At 35.9% G+C, this 21,571-nt stretch overlaps 2 protein-coding genes across 3 annotated transcripts; one reads left to right on the plus strand and one right to left on the minus strand.

The window, feature by feature from the left end:
- The first annotated feature begins 2,956 nt into the window (after nt 1-2,956).
- Nucleotides 2,957-8,553, plus strand: SR45 (arginine/serine-rich 45). Its single transcript, XM_078313470.1, has 12 exons — nt 2,957-3,259; nt 3,502-3,606; nt 4,222-4,310; nt 4,658-4,704; nt 4,817-4,897; nt 5,265-5,427; nt 5,777-6,029; nt 6,771-6,830; nt 6,953-7,072; nt 7,467-7,533; nt 7,652-7,689; nt 8,131-8,553. The coding sequence occupies exons 1-12, from the start codon at nt 3,057-3,059 to the stop codon at nt 8,189-8,191; spliced, it is 1,287 nt and encodes a 428-aa protein (XP_078169596.1). The 5' UTR covers nt 2,957-3,056; the 3' UTR covers nt 8,192-8,553.
- Nucleotides 8,554-8,957: 404 nt separating this feature from the next.
- LOC144563998 (phosphatidylserine decarboxylase proenzyme 2-like) lies at nt 8,958-20,588 on the minus strand. 2 transcript variants are annotated; one of them, XM_078313467.1, is made up of 21 exons: nt 20,316-20,588; nt 18,704-18,783; nt 17,870-17,894; nt 17,689-17,748; nt 17,145-17,213; nt 16,859-16,951; nt 16,117-16,167; nt 15,923-16,006; nt 15,744-15,835; nt 14,933-15,088; nt 14,466-14,550; nt 13,889-14,000; nt 12,948-13,048; nt 12,570-12,617; nt 11,934-12,080; nt 11,464-11,559; nt 10,923-10,997; nt 10,727-10,819; nt 10,030-10,116; nt 9,677-9,727; nt 8,958-9,252 (listed from the first exon to the last, which is right to left on the minus strand). In XM_078313467.1, the coding sequence occupies exons 1-21, from the start codon at nt 20,490-20,492 to the stop codon at nt 9,100-9,102; spliced, it is 1,935 nt and encodes a 644-aa protein (XP_078169593.1). In that variant the 5' UTR covers nt 20,493-20,588; the 3' UTR covers nt 8,958-9,099. The 2 variants fall into 2 exon arrangements, with proteins under 2 accessions (XP_078169593.1, XP_078169594.1); XM_078313468.1 differs by having other exon boundaries at nt 18,704-18,800; nt 20,316-20,559.
- Between the last annotated feature and the right edge of the window lie 983 nt (nt 20,589-21,571).

Below are 21,571 nucleotides of genomic sequence, written 5' to 3' on the forward strand. Positions count from 1 at the left end.
AAAATTATCAAAGGATCCCCATGTTGAAAAGTAATTTTAAAATTGTCCCATATAAAACCATATTTTTTCTAACAAACTGACAAGATACAAATAAGTGATCAACATTCTTTTGAAGCCCACAAAAACTTTTAGTTAAATTTTTATTATATCTACTAGCCACATAAAAATCCGAATTTTGGAGGGAATCAGTAATTGCCACCAAACTTGATGTTTATCATTTAATATCCCTCTAAAATTTAAAAAGAGATATAGAAATTTGACAGAAAATTTATGCGATGTAGTCTATCTCCATGCTACCTGATCTTTAACATGAGTAAAGGTTGTTATACTAGTGCACCACTAATTGCTACAAAAATTGAAAATAAATGTAATTAGAAGTAAATAGATGAGTTTAGAGAAATTTGGCACGCAGGTGTTAATGGAGTTCGGCAAAACAAAGGCCTACGTCTCCGGAGCTTCGCAACCTCTTGTGGGTGCGCTTTTCTATTACCCAATACGAAAGGATTATAACTTATGAACCGTTGAGCCCTTACACACCAAGCGGGAAGTCACACGGCCAACTAGATATGAGAGCCGGCGAGCTCTTACAACCAAGGAAAGTCACACGAACAACTCAAAGAGATGAGAACAAGGTCTTAATATTTAGAAACTCAAGAGAAACACTTAATATACCACTCTAACCTAATCTAGATCAAGATTAGTGAAGTGAGTTTGAGGTTGTTTGAGGAATTTTGAAGTTTTAAGCTCTCACAACAATGGAGTGACTAAAGCTCTCAGAAAATCATTTTTTAGAAGATTATGGTCGGCTAAGATGCTTTGGGAAGAAAGCCCAAAACCCTATTTATAGAAACAACTCAAAAATAAGCTAATTGAGCTAAAACATTACCAACGTTTTAGTTCAAAATGGGATTTAGGATTTCAATTTTCTGACAGCTCAGCTAATCGATCAAAACATTACCAACGATTGTATAACGTTTCTATAACGTTTTGCACTGTAAAATCTTGATAAAAAAAACATAAATTTCTGAAACTCAGATTTAATTAAAACGTTACAACGTTTGTCAAACGTTACAATGCTGATTTAATTAAATCGTTGTAACTATTGACAAACGTTACAACGTTTGTAACTTGAATTTTGAATTTGATACAGCTGTACTTAACGTTCTGACATTCTTAAAATGTTACAACATTTCAAGTTGATTATGTACAGTTGTGCTTTAGCAGTTCTGACAATCCTAAAACGTTACAATGTTTATAAAAACGTTATAACGTTTTAAGTTGTTTCTGAGTTTGCTCAATCTATTGCTTCAGCATTTCTAACAGGCCTAAAACGTTACCAGCGTTTGATCACTGTTTAAACAGCCTCAAACTTACTTTAGCAAGCTTCTGATTTTACAATTTGTATTCTTGATAAATGTTTTCATGATTTATTCAGTCCAAGTATTCCATAATGCAATTTCATTTGACTTGAACCTACATATATTTCAAAAATAGAAGAAATCGTAAAATTCAATAATTGTATGTTTTTGCAAATTATTCAAATAGACGAAAAATATTATTGCTCGAACAACAAAGGTTGTATGACTAACGAGCTAAAGATTTCGGACCATTTTCTAAGTAGCAAACCATCTAAATATCTAGCACAACTAAGAGCAACACCTTGGGACCTAATTATATTATATTGTTTACAGATTGCAAACAAATGAAGGTAATTAGAAGTCAAACAACAGTTATCACCTCGAATATAAGTCAAAAAAATAAATTGCTTTTACTACCAGCTTGGTAAAAAACACTCACCTGACCAATAGGTTCTAATTTATGAATTTCCTTCTATAAGGGAGAGAATCTCATAGACCGTGAATGGTTGTAATATCCGATTCAAATTTATTGTCATTAGGTAGATTTTTTTTGAAATATTATTTTTTTTAGACACGTCTACTTCTTGTGCACAAATTATTTCTAAATTATATGTTCCCTTGACCCACTAAGGGGATCATTACTTTTTAAATTTGTAGTTTTTGTATCCAATAATGATTCGGGAGAGGTGAGATTCTCCGGCGCTTGATATAGTATTTTTTATCCTAGTTTGTGAATTGCATCAAGTAAAACAATACTATTAAAGTATTAATTTCTTTAATCATCACCATCTTAGCAATACCTTTTCATTTATTTAATAAGCTCTCCAAAAATATAATTCATGAAATTTGAAAGAGTACAAGCATAAAAGAATACATGTACGGATGTACCAAATTCCTATCAGTGCATTGGAAGTCCACATGGTAGTGTTCGACACATTCTCTTTAAAGCTCCTTAAGAGACTAAGGAGTCTTAAACTTGCTGAATACTATTCCTTTGCAAAGTTTAAAATCACTTTCTTAAAGCTTATTTTGCTTATTTTTTAAGTTTGTCTCAATTTTTAAGCCACCAATCTATGTGACTTAAGCAATTGAGTCTTTTTAAAAAAAAATTAAATACTCACTTTCTTAAATTGCTCTTGCTAAACACTTTTTCCTCAGTGAATTTTAAAATTTAAGCTTACCTAACTTGCCAAACACCCTCCAGAATCACTAAACCTCAGTGCCTGAGATCCCCTCAAGTAATCCAAATATGAATTTAGATTGGGACCGTCCGTGCTTTGACACAAACATTAAAGTAAATCTGTGCATTCCACTTCGGACCGGATAGGCCCCGATTCTGCTCGGACGGTCCGGATCTAAAATCAATTTTTGAGTTACTTTGAGGGATTCGGACCCCACATTCAGACCCAAACCAAATCTGACACGAGTCAGCATCTTCTGCATTAATGCACCGTTTGAGTTTAGATATTAACCGTCCGATCAGAATTAGGGACAATCCGGAACATGTCTGTAATGCAAGGGTTTCTGTTGATTTAAATCGGACGGTCCTTATATAAACACAAAATATGAGTTAACTCAGTGTGCACGAATTTATCCGGGACCCCAGCCCGATTCATCGCTCTTCTAGGGTTTGTATTGGGAGGCCATCCCAAAACCAAAAACCCCGCTCCTCTGCTTTCTCGCTTTTTCCGAAAGAAGATGCCGAAGCCAGGTAAAAGAGGTCGCCGGAGTGTCACGCCGTCTGGGTCTTCGTCGCGCTCCTCCTCCCGCTCTCGCTCTAGGTCGCGTTCGTTTTCCCGCTCCGACTCGGGCTCCAGGTCTCGTTCTAGGTCCTACTCTTCTTCCTCTTCTTCAAGGAGTGCCAGCTCGCGCAGTCGTTCGCCTCCTCCCCAACGAAGAAGGTATCTTACTTCTCCTCCCCTATCTCTCCCGCCAACTCCCCTTGTTGTTTTATTTTGCTTTATCGTAGTTGGTTCGAAGTTCTCGTTTGAGATTTCAGGTAAAATGACTTCAGTTTTGCTTAAAGTGCAAGAACATTACAGCTTAACTGGGCTTAGCCTTTCAGCTTGATGAAACCTGCCTTTCCAAATTCCTAGTTTATTTCCATAGGCTTCTCTGAAATCAGAATTTTTTGAATGTGCAGCCCGAATAGGAGAAGAGGCCGTTCACCGCCACCTAAAAGAGCTTCTCCTGCCAAGAAAGTGAGCTCTAAGTCCCCAGCACCAAAGAAAGCTTCTTCGCCTACAAGGTGCTTATGTTCACAAGGATTGGCCTACAAATTTGTTTTCTACTCACAAATAAATGTGATATAGTTTAGGGCCTGTAGGTACTACTAAGGGTAAATAAGTTTGGTTATCGAAATCGGCATAAACTGTGATGAAACATGCATAGCTGCTTATACATTTACTCTCTGGCTGTGGCAAAATTATCCTTATCATGAAAAGATGGTTAGAAGGCACAAAAATTTGACTTTTGAGCTTCCAACTGCAATTAAGATGTCAAGCTGATTAGCAAACTTGAAATAAGCAAAAATTAGAAGGGACAAAAATCAGTACCTTTTTACCTGGTACTGCTGCATGTCCTGTCCTGATATGTATGTTAGAGGTGCCAATTAGCAAACTTGAAATAAGAAAAAAGTGGAAGGGCGACAAAAATTGATCAGTACCTTTCCACCTTTGTACTACTGCACGTCCTTATATGTTATGGTATGTATGTTAGAGATTTTCTCTGGTAGTATGCAGGTAATATGCGAATGCTAAAAAAGTCACCTGCACTTGGATTGATGCCATTTTACTCGATGCAAGTAATTTGCTAGAACTAGTGATAGTTAATGGTAACATTTGGTTGAAAATTTTGATTTCAGGAAACCATCTCCTATCCCCGAGTCGGTTGTCCTCCACATCGATCATCTCTCTAGGAATATTAATGAGGCTCATCTTAAAGAGATATTCGGTAACTTCTAAGCAAAATTCCCCTTTCAAAGGACCGATTCTTTCTTTGGTGTTGACAGCTTTTGCTTTACATAAATTTTGTTATTCGCAGTATGAATGTATTTATATGAAGAAAAAGATGAGCAGCCAAAGTTAATGCTGTTAGGTTCATACATATTTTTGTAGTTTCACATTAGCTTTGGTGAAACCATGGATAAGCATTACAGGCTTTTTACCACAGTAATTTGGGGCTTTTGCATTTCACACAGATATAGTTGATGATGTTGGATTGTTTCAGAAGGAAGACTGTTATCTGTAATGTTGGTTGTTTGGAACATTTATTTAAGTGGTTTCGTCTCTATTTTTTAGGTAACTATGGTGAAATAGTAAATGTGGAACTGTCGATGGACCGTCTTGTAAGTCAACTCTTCTTTTCTTATGTTTCTGTCCATTATAAGAGATATATCTTATATTCTCCGTCAGAAGGTAGTTGTTGTTTACTAATTTCCTTTTGTTTACTAATTTTAGGTTAATCTTCCTCGTGGATATGGATATGTTGAGTTCAAGAGCAGAACTGATGCAGAGAAGGCTCTTCTTTATATGGATGGGGTAATAAACCCCCCTTTGGTTCATCTATTCTGTGACTTGTTTTTATGAGTTTCTCATGTTTTACCTTGGTGCACTGTGGTCCAGGGGAAGTTCTATTAATCAGGGCCGTAAAACTAGCATTTGTAAATTCATTTCTAATGCTCTGCATTATCGCGTACATTTAAATTTATTATGTTGTCTTTTGTCTTTTTGGGATCCCTCCTATGTCTCCTCCATTGCTGCTACTAGTTCCATTTAAATTACCCAATCTACCTGGACATTCAGAAATATTCGGTCAAGCTGCCAGTGGATAGTTTTTGATCAAACCTGTTTATCTTTGTTGATGACACTTATTATTAATTTCTTGTCTTATATTTAATATTTTCAGGGTCAAATTGATGGAAATGTTGTCAAGGTGAAGTTCACACTTATGCCACGCCAGAAGGCTCCTAGCTCACCGGCAAGACCAGTTCCACTGAAAAAAGATGCTCCACAAAGTGAGAAAGCTATTATTGTTGCTGACAAGGAGGCTCCACCGCGTACAAAGGATCGTAAGTTTTTTTGTCAAGCATTTAATTTTTATCATACTATTTTGTAATGTGTAAAAAAAACTATGATGGTATTTTCAGTTACAATGCTATATTTAGTTTCTAGTCTGATAAGAAATTGAAGAGGGGGGGGGGGGGGGTTGTAAAAGTGACTTCCTAAAAATGAGCAAATAAACAAGTTGTGATCAACATGCTGTATGAATTTTTTTTTCCAGTAAAGTAGACCTGTAAGAATGAACTGAAATAAGAGATAAATTTCTTGATACCTATTATCTTATAAGAAGAATTTCGGTATATTGAATGCTGCAAAGATACCTTGTTTACACAGTTCATTTTACTCTGAAAACTGTAGCATCTCCTCGTAGAAAAGCGCCGTCGCCACCCCCACGTAAACGGTCTCCTCCTGCAAACAAGAGAGCTGACTCACCTCCGTTGCTCCCTTCACCAAAACGTCCGGCAAACTCGCCGCCTCCCCGTCGCCGTCCTGACTCACCCCCAGCAAAACGTGGGGTTGGATCCCCACTGCCACCTCGTCGGAGGCCTCCATCTCCTCTCAGAAGACGCTCCCCTTCCCCTCCACCTCGGCGTAATAGGTCACCTATACGGTGAGTACACTCTTGATTCATGTGTTTCTATCATTCTTCTAGTCGGTTCTGGTTCCAGCGACTGTTATATACTTTTAACTACAGTTACTTCGTTTGTTTGGCCCTAGTTGAGTTGTGTACACATGTAGATTCAGTTCAATGGATCCTCAACTAAGGGTGTCAATTGTGATCTGAGCCGACCAGTGGTTAATGTGTTGGTATGGATGCAAATTTTCTTGACCCTAGTGGCCTGTTTGCTATTATTTAATTTTTTTTGGCGGTACTTCAATCTGATGAGCTTTTATATCCAGGAAAAAATAGCCTATGCCCCTGTAAATTTGAACTGGATATATAGAGTGCAGGCCCAAGGCACATGACCATCTCTTCTAGGATAAACATTTTGCTATTATTTAATGTTTAACATATTGATATATGTTTCCTATCTAGATGGATCATTTTGGCTAGACCTATGGCCCGTCTCGGTTGGGTGGTCTGACAGTTCCTGACCAGCAACGGGTCGGGTCACGTGCAGCTCATTTAAATATATAATTTAAAATTTTCTGACACGCACCTGACCCAGACATTGATGCCTGTAATCCTTTTGTTCATTCATGAATTCCATGATTGGTTGCTAGCAGTTGGTACTGTCTTTTTGTTGGATGAAGTAACTTCGCTAAGATTGACCTCATAAGAAATGCATTGGTTAATTTAAGATCTGTTAATGATTTGACTAATAATTCTGTGCTATATGTTTCTTTTCAGTCTTTCACCTAGAAGAGGTCGTGGCAGCCCAATTCGGAGACGTTCTCCACCTAGGAGACGGTGAGTCTCCACATTTTTTTTTGAAGTTTTGCAATTTCCAAGCCATGGCAAACCATTGATCTGCTTAGGCTCTACATGTAAAATCCTTTTTTTTGTTTTCCTTTTGTGGGGAACTCGGAAAGATCACCACCACCCAGGCGATTGAGAAGTCCTCCTAGAAGGTCACCTCCACCACGCCGCCGCAGCCGTTCCCCTCTCCGTCGTCCCCTCCATTCCCGTTCACGATCTATCTCCCCTCGGAGGTAAAACCTTCTCATCTTATTTTTGTTAGTTAAGCAAGATGGTGGTAGGCTGCTGATGGTGGCTATATTTGTAAAATATTGAAAGAGTCTTGCAGCATGTACTAATATTTAATTAAGCCTGCTTTGACTAGCATGGCAATGTTAGGCTTGCACTAACCCATCAGGATTCTATTGCCATATTTGGTACCTGTTTATAGTTACCGTGAACTTTATCCAAAATTTAAAATACCCAAGAGCCAATGTGTTGCAGGCTATTCCTACTAGTCATCTTGTATCTGAGCTGTATTGTTTTGGCTATGTGATCTGATACTCTGAACAAGTGCCCTGGGAAGTGTTTAATTTGTTCTCTGCTTTACTTTTTGTTCTTGAACGTTTTTATCAATTTGCTTGATAGGGGGAGGGGTCCACCACCAAGGCGTGGAAGGTCTATTTCGTCTTCTCCATCTCCCAGCCCTCGCAAGGTCTCTCTCTGTTCCTCTCTGTCAATAATTATTATTGTTATTTTCATTTTTGTAACTTTGATTATTTCAGAGTGCTATTGCTAAACTATGTTTTGTTTGACCTTTTCCTCTTTCTTAGGGGCCTCGGAGAGTGTCTAGAAGCCGCAGCCCTAGAAGGTAGAAATAACTCTTACTTGTTGCTCGTCTGTTTATGTCATAACACTGATGCATCATCTGTTGGCACATTTTATTTGAAAGTACCATAATATGTGCAATGAGTCCTACTCTTTTTTTTCAAATTATAGAACTAAGAAATCTCTTTTATATTAAGTGATTGCTAATGTTGGAGGAGTTAGACTTGTTATTGGTGTTCCAAATCATATATATTTGATGTTGTTTGAAGTGAAAGGTTGCAATTATGGCTAGTCAAAAGGCCTAAAGAAAATTGTAGATTGCAACTAAACCTTAGTTTGAGGTTAATGGGCAGTGAATGTGTTATTATGGTTCTTGAGTGTTGGTGCTTTGTTATATAATTCTCAATTATTGGTTATACATTTGTTTTGAATTTCTGAATTATTTGTTATTATGGTTCTCTTAATATGTTAACTAATTCTGTAGGCCACCTAGAGGAAGAAGCACCAGCAGTAGCAGCCGCTCCCCTTCCCCAAAACGCAAGTAAAGTAGTTCCATCTCTTTAACTTGTTGGTTTTTATCAGGTAAGGTCTCTCTTTCTCTGTGCTGTTGTATGTTTTGTGTTTGTGGTAGTCCCCCCCCCCAACCACCACCACCACACTCTATCACTGCTCCCTCTCTCTCTCTCTCTACTGTTTGTGTGTCTTTGAAGGATCTTCTGAGATGGAGAAGTCTGATGCTGTTATTGTTGTTGCATAGTTTAGAGAGCATTATTAGGATAGCCTTTTGTAACCTTCAGGAGATTTTATTTGGAAACATGAGATGACAGCTCCTAGAATATTTGTTTTCCATTTTATAGTGGAACGTGTTCTCAGCACCTTTTATTTATTATGCTTTTGTATACTAAAATCTTATTGTTGGGATGATTTAGTTGGTTATTATGTTTATTATATCTGATTTTTGCTTTACTGCTTTTGTCGCTTCTAGAAAAATATCCTCATTTTTAAATGTTACAAGCAAACAGGATTTGATATGTTACCATTTGATTTAGGTCAAACATTGCATCGCATCAAAATTTTCAATAACAATTACGAGTCAGGGACATGAGTCTGGATTATCTTCTGTACTGATTACTATATTTTCAATAGCAGACAAAATTATAACTTAAAAGAAAGGAGAACTGGGTTTCCTCATTTTTGTGTAGAAACTCTGTCCTCCTACAGATTATCCCGCAGGGTTCCATTGTAAGATGCTTGGTTTGGTAGGTGGTAATTTTACATTACTTCTATTGGCATTGTTGTTAGAGCTGATAACAGCACTAAAATAGACAAATTAAAGAAGGCACACATCAGGAATAATTTCCCATGTCATAAAACGTGGTACCCACTTAAAAGTGGTTCTCAGAAATAATAAATTCATGACCCCCAAATAATTTACAGGAGCATGTACTTTGACTCATCCTGTAAGTGTACATTTACCCAAATCTAATCCCCTTCTTTCATGGGCAGAGACCCGTTTGGAGATGCCTAATGACGTGCCCATGGAAACTAGGGTTTCCAATGATCTATTGCTGTTTGCAAGAAGGTCATCATCTATTTGTATCCCATCCTACGAATGATTAAAAAAAATGAACGTCAAGGAAGAAAATTAATTGTTCTTAAATTGGCTTTGTTCACAATTTTAAAGCTTTCCTTTTCATTAGTAACATCAAAGGAATTTCATCTGTACACCTGTGAGCACCACAAAAGGATTTCGTTCCTCCCCAAAAAACCTCAAAAGAGGAAAAACATATCTTTTTCTGTTTATGACCGTACCAAAATGAAATAAGCAAATTAAATGGGGATTTATTTACCGACATGAGAAAAAGAATGAATTCATTTCTTCACAAAGAATATTTCCTTGAAGATGTAAATTCTATGTACATCATTAGGCTTGATGTGTTGTTGGAAAATCTCCAGTCCATTGATCACAGTTGTCAATTTAAACCAAGGTGCTAACATATTTGAATGAAAGGTATTGATAATGCACAAACCTTTTCGAATACGCATATCACAGTGCTTCCTCCAAAGGCAAAGTATCCAAACTGTATTAGAAGGGATTAGTGAAGGCAATAAATTGAATAATCATGTGCTACATGTATCTTCCAAATAAATACACATGCAAAGCAGAAATTTTCGTGTTTACACATAAATAAAACCTAGTCCCAGCACACCATACCAATTGATGAATTTATTGAATTTGATCTATTAAAATTAAAATTATTTTAAATAATAAAACAGCCATGCTCATAAACATGAGAGACATCTATGTGGTATATACTTAGATGAATTCAAGGATATAAATGTCAAAATGCTAATAATGAATTGATGGCTAAAAAGAGATAACCTCATCTCCTTTGTTAACATAGTCTCCCTTCTCTTTTAAGAAGGTGATGCTCCCAACCATTGTAGCCCCAATTGCTACAAATGCAACCTAGGAAATTTAATTTAAAAACAAAACAAAACAGCAGCATTACAAGATAAATTGATAAACAACAAAAGATACTTTCATTTTGAAAATTAGTCCGAAAAATAAGCAACAATCATGGGTACCATTTAAATGACATGTAGGTACTGGTAAACACAAAATAGTATCAGATCTGGGTACTATTTTTGAGTTTAACCATGTACTGGGGGCTGGCACATAAGATTAACACAGCAGGAAAATGAAACCTTAACCATGTCCAGGCCAAACTCAATAAACCTGCTGATGGTTCAGGTCATGACCCCACCTGGTTGACTGTCACCTTCCCACTGAAAAATCCGAGACATTAGACCAATTGCTTTAGCTTTTTATTTTTTTGTAAAAATAGGGATTCTAAATTTCTTTTTAATCTACACTGGTCAGGATGCCCTGTGACCTGTATGGTTGGTCCATTTGAACCCACTGGCTAGGCACAGAGGGTGCACCCTATAAGGAAAGCATTATAATGATGCGAAATGAAAAATGACCTAACTAATTGCCACCCCTAATCTTGATTTACCTCTATTATGCAACTATGCCACAGTAATCTATGGGAGAGGGGTTAAGAGGGAGAGATAACCTTTCCAAATTCTTGGGTTGAAATAATGGATACAACTCTTTTGTTCTCTGTGAATACATTACAGTATTTACTATTCACAGCAATTGGGTTCACCTAATAAGAACAAAATATAAGTTCAAATGCATAGACAAGAGTGAGAGCAGAGAAAGAGAGAACTAACATAATATCCAGACAGAGAGAGAAAAAGAAAGATTACAGTGAACAAGTATCCTGGAATATCTACAAAGCTTTCTACAGTACCAGAAACAGGCACATGAAACCGGTGATAATCCTAAAAATTAAAGGAAAAGAAATAAAAAATGTATTAAGGGAGATGGTTATAGTTGCCGAGATAAACAACACGAAATTACCTGAAGTGCAGCATTATAAATTCGATAATACCTTTTGTCTACACTACCTTTTTAATGTACTATGATGTATTTTCTAATCCAGTTAGTAACTAGGAATAAGGAAAAATGAAAAAAAGAAAAAAAGAAAAAAAGAAAAGAAGCAATCATACAGAATATGATCAAATTATTTATCTTGTTCTCAAAAGTTTTGCCTGCAAAATTCCTTGGCTACTTCAAATACCTCTCCTAACAACAATTACAATTTAATTACTGCTACAGCCTTAATACAGTTAATCTGTTTTCTCATAGTTCTTTTAACGGGTTTGGATCTCTTGGGACCCTCATTGCAGATTTTTCTTTCAACTAAAGGAAACATTATAATGAAAAATGTAAAACTGTAAAACGGACCTGAGGTGCCAGTCGGAATATAACCAAAGTGCCGTTACTCAAGGAATCAGTGCATGACTCTGGCCCCAAGAGACCTGCTATAGAAAACTTGCGACCCTGGAAAGAACAAAATAAGATACAATATAATGAAAACTTAAATTGCTTAAACGGTCTGTAAAGTCTCAACTATTGTCCGACTTGATTGCTAGGGTCTCAGAATTCCCATTTAGGTACCCCAATATTGCTAGACAAGAGAATAAAAACCAGTAAAATATCCATCTACCATTTGAAGTTCACCTGTACAATACCAGTTAAATTTTGAATGACAGCAGTAATACAGATGTCCAGTTTCACTTATATATTGAAGAATGGTAGCTATTAGAGACAAATGTAAAATTTCACGCGAGCATTGAACAACTATTGAAGTACCTTGGTTTTTTATTGAACACAAAAAACATCATGAACAGCCTTTTTTCTTTAAAACACCTAACCTTAATCCAAAGCCTGGTGCTATCACTGGCAGAATCAAATGCCATAAGACGACTGTCAGCAACACAAACTGCCACATCATTTCTTTCTGAACAAGAGATAGGTCGGGCACCACTTTTAAGCTCTCTCACAAAAAAATCATTGAATGTCTGACCACCACAAGTTAAAATTCACTAAATTAGAAAGGAGGAATTCATATGTAAACCTGCAAAACTTTACTACGTAAATTAAAATCATGGAAAAGTACGAAATAAACCATCATTTTTACACCAAGGAAACAGGAATTATATCCTTTGCACTCCTTGGTTCCAAATAGCCCAAGAAAGATACTAAAACCACCTCCTACTAAGCACACAGTTCTCTATCCACAAGCAAAAAAGAGAAAAAGGGGGTAGTTTGGTCTTCTATCTAAGAAGTTGCAAAAAGATATTACACTAAATGAAAAAAAATATAGTAGGTTTGGTATTTCCAATTTATTGTGGGGGGAAACTGGATTCATAATCAAATATTGGCAAATTGCAAACCAGATTTCGGTATTCCATATCACTGAAGTTTTGCAATTTAGTCCATTAACAAATCTTAACTTTTATATACCCATTCAGATTAAGAAAAATGAGAAAGAAATGCAAAATCCATACCTTGAAGTGCTCAATAGGATATTTAACTTCATCCATGTTTATTTGACCCTGCATTTAAGTAAGGAAAATTATAAGATGAGCTGACGAAACAGAATAAAAAGAATGAAATGCTAGAGAATTTCTTATCGCCCGTTTAAAACAAAGACCAAACAATACAAAATGGTACAACCAATCCAACAATAGTAAGGAGAAATCAGATTTTCCCCATTTTTTAAGGTTTTATTCTGTCTACCCAAATGTTCTCCTTTTATTTTTTTTATCGCACCAAATGTGCTGGAAACGAAGGAGACAGGTACCCAAGACAAACTGAAAGGTAGTGCAATTCTTGCTTTAAATCAGTTCTCTCTAATAAAAAGGAGAAAGAGCATAAAAGTTTGCCTTGAACATTTCAATGAATTTGGGAATATCTTTAGCTGACTCAGGCAAATTCATCTGTTTCCCTTGCTTCTCTGAGAGGTTTTGGAGAAGTCTTTTCACACCTAATAGAAGAATATCACAAAGAATGTCACTGAGAGGTTCTACTACTGGAATTGTAACTGTCCGATAAGAGCCTAAATTTTAGCAAGAACCAGTTGATATGTCTATATTTCTGTTAAGCGTTTCTTTGCCATTACTTGATTGATGCTATTTGAGAACTCACTTTCATATTTAAAACCTAGGGGGTGTCAATGGAGCAGATTCGGAATGGATAGTGCTAACTGCTAACAATATCCATATCTTCATCTCATCAAGTATATATAGATACGAATACGAACATTAGACGGATATCACAATTCAAAACCAAATCCGCATTAAATGGATACAGGTACAGATTGGGTGATTGGCGCATATGGTTTCGAAACGATAATTAACGAATACTTTTGCTAATTTGCAAGTACAACAAAAAGTAAGCATTTTAAAATAAAAATTAATAACAAACATGCATATATTAATTGATTTTTTTTATAGTAAAAAATATACAATATGCAAGTATTTCAACAAAAAGGAAAATAAAAGAATCTGAATTTGAGATGCTGATATATATACAGATAATCCGGATATCCAGATCTTAAGGGACTATAAATTATCAGTCTCTCTCATTTTATGCAGAAATGGATACGGATACAAATAGTGTATTTACGAATATAGATAGGTTTTCTACGGATAATTATGCGGATAAGGATATTATCCTTAATGTTTACAATCATCACCAATAAGTTGAAAGCTCCAATTTCATATGATATCATACTGCTGCTGGATATTTAATAACTAGAATTTAGGATTAAAATATTAAACAGACCCTAAAATTTGTTGAAAGAAAAGACAGATAGAGGTTGAACCTGAATCAATAAGAGTAAGACCAACTCTATTTTGGTATATAGCTCTCATGGACAGTACTATCTTTCCATCAATTGTTTCTTCCACAAGCCTCTTTGTCTTTCTATCAAACACCTATCGCACAAAATAAAGCCAAGATGCAATGTATATATTAGAAATTTGGCTATTGCATAATGGTGCCAATGCCAACCAAAATGGTACCAGACAAGCATGACAGTAATGCTAGAATTTTCATTTTTTTTCTTTTTTCTTTTCTTTCTTTTCTTTTCTTTTGTTGGGGGGTGGGGGTGGTTCTGTTGTCATAGATTATTTAAGATCAGAAACAGCACCAACTGGCCTACGCTAAGCTCAGGAAGATGCATATAAGACTAGGATATGCCTTGAACTCTCAGAATGATAAAGAACTTAGAAAATTAGAATAACACTATTTATTAAAACTCAGATCCTATCTTGCTTATATTTAAATGGTGACAAATATCTTCATTTGAGCCGCTTATCTAGTGGCGGCCCACAACAGTACTGCATAGGTATGAATTTGAAAATGCATGAAAACCGTAATTAAAGGAGCACGAGACACACAAGTATATGAGAGGCACTTGATCCAGAGTTCAAACCAACATCATAACTAGAGACATGGGCCCACTCACTGAGTTTAAACATCCATCTGCAAATGGAAATACCAAGCTCAGGGTTTAGAAGTTAGATATTACAATTTAATGTTAAAGAGAAAATGATACTAAAGATAAATACCCAGAAATAAGTTCTCATCTAAGATCTAAAATCATTGATGAATTCCACAATATTCATACTATGTTCAATTGGAATTCATATACATATTTAGTGTTTGCTTGAAGTTGCCAATCCAAGTCCACTTTACAATAAATTAGGCCAAATTGAGGAAATGGAAATAAACAATGAATCTACATCAGGCAGGGCTAATATTCCAAACTTGACTGCATAAATGGTGTCTAGATGATGTCAAAGGGAAAACAAAGCAGGGCTAATTTTCCAGTGCAATTAATAAGCAAATTATATACAAAAAATACCCATAGGAAGCTTGTTTTTCAGTTAGGAACCCTCCAGTCATGATCTGATTGCCGGTGCCTTCATCAAAACATAGAGTCATGTGGATGATGTCATTCATGTTGTCATATTTGCCCAGATCCTCACCGCAAACAGGACAGTTGTTAATAAGAGTTTCTCTGCAAATCATAAATTTTATTTATTAAATACCTCTCAAAGTACAAGGGACAACATCATGCATGCGTGTGAAACTTTCCAAGGATCACGAAGCCAAAAGAGAAAAATAATGGATATCCCCAGAAACATTAAGAATGTCTTTTGACCCTTTGATTTATAAGCTTCTTTACACCGGAAAGGTCAACATGGTATTTGATTGAAAAAACTGATGGTACTAGGGCTTTGCCGAAGGCATATGCAACTTTTCTAGTGTCCTTAAGAATGCTACTAATCAGTAGCTTTTGTATTAGGGCTCAATGGAATTAAAAGTATGTGTTCAGCAAGAGTGGAATTGGGAATAAGAAACAGACGGCTTCTTTCCATCTTATTCTACTAGTGTTCGGCAAGAGTGGAATAGACCCAATTCCATATGGTAGGAATATCTCTTCTTGCAACCTATCATTTCTGTATACATAGATATTCCATCTGGCTGGAATAGAGGCGCGGCGTGGCGGGCGGGGGGGGTTAAGTTTTAGTTGCAAAATTTTCCGACCATTCCACCTTTTCTATTCCATCATGAATACTCTTTATTCCACTCTTGCTAAAAACTACCAAAGAGTAAAAAAACACAAATGGTACAGGTCAACAAAAAATGATATGCGGGAAAGCAATGAGTACTCCTGTTGTTGTTGGGCTAGAAGTACGGCAAGCTCATCTATATCTACAGTTCCATCGCTATTTTTGTCTGCCTGCTTGAATAAGTCCTCTATCTAACGAAAGAGAGATTTACATATATTATAACCTGCAAAATGTCTGACTGTTCAATTTCTGATGTAGAGCAAAGAAGGGTTACTAACCTTTGCTTTGGTTAACTGTCTACAGAAAGCATTCATCAATTCCGAAAATTCAGATAAAGAGAGCTGCCCATCTCCATTTTTGTCCTATACCAACACTATTCATTTTCAATCTTTTGAGCAACACATGATAAAATAGAAAAGGAGAAACATAAAATGAAATGAAAATTTAGTGAGCCATGGAGTAAGAAAGATACCGCTACGGAAAGCACACGCTGTGCAAAACCTCTCTGTATATCAATTGGATCCTGCACCAAAATTTGCATATCAAAACTATAATTCTTTTTTCCAGCTTTGGGGAGGGAGAGAGAGAGACTATATCCCGTTGTCAAGTTTTTCAAAAAAGAGAGGGAGACTATATCGTCCTCAGGCATGTCAATGACACTTTGGATTCAATTTAAAACCTCACCAGACATGGACAAACTCAACTAGGTGGTTAATGTAACATGTGGGCTATCCGATCATAATTAGATGGTTTGTCTTCAGAGAGAAAAATAATTAATCATCCCTTAAAAGTTCAAGGTGTAATGTTAATTTTGATTGGGCAGTCCAGATAAAAAAAATGGCAGCAGATGTGGACTCATAATTAATATATGAGCAACTTTGTATATGTAATTTCATAAGTAGAAGTGATCCATTAAGACAGACTTCTTCTTCTTCAAAGCCTTTATTCCCAAACAAGTTGGGTAGGCTAGAAATGAAACCCGACCGGAATCAGTGACACAGGACTTCCCAGGAGGTCACCCATACTAGTATTACTCCTGCCCAATTCGTGAGGGTTCTATTTCCATAAAGAGGCTGTTTTTTTTACTGCTGGCTCGCCAAGCCTATCACAAACCCTCCTCCTTTTTCCTGGTTTGGGATAGGCTGTGTAGAAACCACACAGGCGGAGATGCCATATCCAGACCTGACCCAACACATTGACATCTGTAATTGTACCTCAATGAAACAGCGAATGGAAATGGTGCCAACACTTGTGGTTGATGAAGAAGGATCAAACAACTGGAACTGATCTATATTGTCTTCTGACTCCTGCCATTAGAACAATGTTACATTAGTTTCTTTATTATGATTTCCCCATACTTCTAGCATTGTATTTTATTCACATGTCAAGATATTTATGGCAAAACCAATGTCATAATCTGGAAGCTGGTGAAACTAGGGTGAAGTAGGCAAAAAATGAGGTAAGTATTAGTTCCAATCAACAAAGGAAACAAAAGCTAACCTGGCTAAGTATTTCAGTGAGATTTAGCTCGCAATATCCAACTAGATTGTTCTTTGAAAATTTGTTCGTCTGAGAACAAAAAGCAAGTGCAGAACTAAGGATAGAACGATATCCAATTGCTTAAATTACAAAGAATTAATGAAAAATTATATGCGAATTTAACAAGAAAAATGCCCAACAAACACTAGTTAGACCGAAATTAAAAAAATTCATACAGCCAAATCCTAAGGCAGACCAAAAAGAAAGAAGACAAATTGAAATAAATTATTTAAAAAGCATACAAAATAAATAACGAAAACAACTTTCTGACTGGTAATGACTGAAATTGCATCCAGTTCATACCAGTAAAGGTACAAGGGAACTGAATAATTCAGTTCTGTAATTGCCAGTTTTAATTATTATCTCAACAGAATAAAATATTACCTTAAATGCCGAGATGTGCATAGTTCATACTGGTAATAGTACGATGGAACAAAAATGGTTTGCTACTGTGATTCTAAGTTTAAGCTAGGTAATAATTATCTTGACACAGTACAAATAGTACCTCAAATACAGAAATGCGTGCAATGGTGGGCCCATTTGCTTCCAATACAACCTTCTGTTCCTATGAGATAGCAACAAACAAAAGGACTAACTAAGGAAAAGGAAAGGAAAACTTCGATGTCTACCCCCCCCTCCCCCAACAACACACACATAATAATAAAAATAAAAAATAAAATACTCACTGATCTCCAGACTGGCTTCTCTGTTCTGTATCCAAGTCATGGTGCAATAAAGAAAATAAAAGAGAAGACAGAAATCAGATACACTGAGAAAATAATAAATACAGCATGGAGATGAAATATACAAGCCAAGATGGTATACGCTTAAATAAGCATGAGTCAATAGAATAACTCAACACCTACGTTCATAGGTACTATACTGCTAAATGTTTAAGTACCAAATGAGACCTTAAATAACCTCAAGTAACCAGTCATATCAAATTAAACAATTATTCAACAAAAAGAAACATAAAAGGTACAGGGACCAAGTGGCCGTGACAACAGTTTGGCTGGTTTGCTACAGTACCAACAGAAACTTTAAGGGCCAGCGTATCCTATAAGATCAATCTAGATCATGCTTGTGATCATAAAATCAACAAAGCTTACAGATAACATCTAACTTATGTTTGTTACATATGCATAAATTTATCCGTGCTAAATCAAATAGATAAAACATATATTATGCGTAAATTTTTGCTAGAATGGATATACAGCGCATTTGTAAATATGTCTTGATGTTTTTAATCAGTGTAGGCCACATCTGTGATCATAAAATCACCAAACTGACAAATAACCTCTAGCATATGTCTTTTACATCTGCATAAATATATTCATACTAAATTAATCAGATACGACTATCATTCTGCATAAAATTTTGCTAGAATATTTACAGTTCCAATTTACATGATCTGGAGCTTTTGTACAGTTCAGCATTTGTCTAATATATTGTGGTGCCATATGAACCAAAATTATGCCAAAATATGGTACAAGAACCCCTGATGAAAGGATAAACTCAACTGATCTGAAGTCTCTGTCCGATAAGTCCTTTCTCCCAGAGATAAACAAGCCAACCACTTATCCTTGAACTTCATCTCAGCCTAAACAAGAGAAGATTCTGGAAGAGTAAATTAATTATGTGCTAATCCATATATAAATTCACTTGTGGTCTAGCAAGAATGGAAAATATCAATTATATGCAGAAGTAGTAGTATATATGCTGATTGGCAAGAAGATTCTCGATAATAGAAATACTTGACTCTTTGGAGGTACTGAGTCTGATATTGCACCGGCATGGTATCTAGAATTTGAAAAGGTTTAATATGTAAATCAGAACTTTGCATGTTCATTCTAAGAAAAGGAAGTAGCAGGTCTAGCCTTTAATGGAAACCAGTACACAGGTGTAGCAAAGGTACTGTAGCTTAGTAAATCAAGAGCACAGAGAAATATAACAGTCCATTAAGCTATGTTGGGACTACAAACCATAGGAGGAAGAATGGTAAACATGAAAAGCAGCTTAGAATGATACAGATGCAAAAGTAATCAAGAAAATTAAGCATTGTGCAAGGGTAATTCAGAAGGTCCTTGTTTAACGTAGTGAACCAAAAAAAAAAAAAATAGAATGTGCGAAAAAGAAAATAACAAAAACTAAGTAACCACAGTCGTTGTGCAAATGCACAATTTTACTAGGATATGCATGCAAAGATGCCCAGTGAAGCACAGTTACTAAAAAAGGATAGGAGCTTAGTTTAACCTCTGCAATGTAATACCGGGCAAAACCGCACAGGGGTATAAAAATCACAAGGTAATGACACCACACCCTCCTAAATATTATAGTTGTGAGTCTTGTGACAATTACCCCTCCAAACTTTAATTCTTGCCAATAATATGACCGGATTTTAAATTTGTGATGAGCACCTGCTGTTTAATGACGAAAATAACCCAGCAATATTTATCTTTATTGAAGCCTTTTTGTTCATTTATAAATTTTTCTATTTAAATTAGGAGTACTAAATATTCATTTCTATTTTTATATTAAAATAAAACAATTACAACAATATTTTGTTGGCTTTTAAAAATAATATTTTCTAAAAGAATAATTTTTGTCATACCAAATGCAATAAAAAAAAAAAATTGTACATATATTATGCATTTGTTGCTCTTAAATTTATTTTCAATAAAACTATCTATTGTGCCTGAAAAATCAAAATTAAGAAAACATATAAACTACTAAAAATATATAGATATGTGCGTCCAAGGATATTTTGTATTTGTCATCTTAAAGCTAACGTGGATTAAATGAAATTAAATGTCAGGGATGAGGGACTCTATATTACAAATTGAAAGTTGAAGGAGTAATTGTCAAAACTAAAATTTTAGAAGGGCCGTTATCATAATTCGAAAATTCAGGAGGCTGCGTGGTCCCCAGAATTGTAACCACAGTTTACAATGTAACTTTTGCAAAAGCATCCACAGAACATATGATATGGTATATACTTATTCTAGAGAATGGGAATCCCAACAGAAAATGAGAAAAAGAAAATAAAAGCTCTTTTTAAAGGATATACGAGGGACAAAAGTTCATTTTTAGAAATTATAGGAATTTAGCAAGAGCAAGTGTAGACAGCGATACCCCAATAATTTCTATACGGGCGATACCAGAGAATTCTTCCACGACCAGGTTTTTTATGCTCCCAGATCCTGATCCATGGAACGGGTGGCGGAGCCTACGCTTGAAGCGGGTGCGGCGGGACGGTGGAGGAGGCGCATCTCCGCCACCGGTGCCTCTCTTTGAACTGGCATGACCCATTGGAAAGATGTGATGTCAGTGTTGCTTTCCCAGACACAAGGGGAAACTCTTTTTCCCTCGAAAAAAAGTAGAAACTCTTTTGTTGATTGAACAAAAGTTAAGAATTTTTGTTTGTTTAGACAAGGCTCGCGGGGAAAGGTTTGGAGGAAAGAGATGTGAAGCTGTGGGTGCGCTCGGCGTGCCTGGTAGTGGAACAAGTTGAATGTTAAAAAGCTACATGATTTTCCATATCTTTAATTTCGCTATTTTTTACAAGAAAAAAGAGAGAGAGAGAGAGAGTTAGGTTTAGGTGAATAATTAAAAGTCAATGATCAGACGCTTTCTTTGTTAGACCGGAAATAATTATTTTTTTCGTGATCATGACAGCATTACTTTAGATGAAATCTATTTTGCATTACTTTAGACTTCGTCGTAATTCAGTCTTTAGGTTTAATCCAACACCAAGTCTACTCAGAGAAGTATTCTAACCTCCCTGTTATCGTTTTATTTGTAGTTTCTTATGTAGCGATTCTCCAATACGTGGGACCCATGCCTTTTAAAAAGTGTAGTGCTGAAAAGCTCGTATTCATTCATATAATAATACTTACTTTAGTGGCTCGCTTGGTGGCTTGCTTTAGGACTTGTGTTACAGAAAGCTCAGCATTTAAAAATGGACATCTTATCTGAAGACTAGTCTCCTTCAGATTTGACGCTGAGCTCAACTCCACATCAGATTTTGCGTTATAATTTTATTCAAAATTACCATTCAATCTAACTCGATATAAAATGTACGAGACTACTTTAACATTAACATTTGTGTCAAAACCAATCTGATAGTAATTTTGAATTACTTTTTGATGATATGAACTCCCTGGATACGACCGTACAGCTTTATACGCCGAAAGTTTTAGAAAATTGACTCCACGGCACTAAAAGGCTAAATCGTCTGGTTGAACAAAACATTTGATTCTACCATTCTACCTTCCCCCATTTTTTTTTTTTTTTAGAGAATTAACCGTAAACCCCACACACTTACACCTTCTCCCCATTTTCTCCGGTCACATTTACCACAACGTTCGAAATTCGTATCACCTGAGGTA

Source organism: Carex rostrata, chromosome 13 (assembly GCF_964058835.1).
Source record: "Carex rostrata chromosome 13, lpCarRost1.2, whole genome shotgun sequence".
NCBI classification, from domain to species: domain Eukaryota; kingdom Viridiplantae; phylum Streptophyta; class Magnoliopsida; order Poales; family Cyperaceae; genus Carex; species Carex rostrata.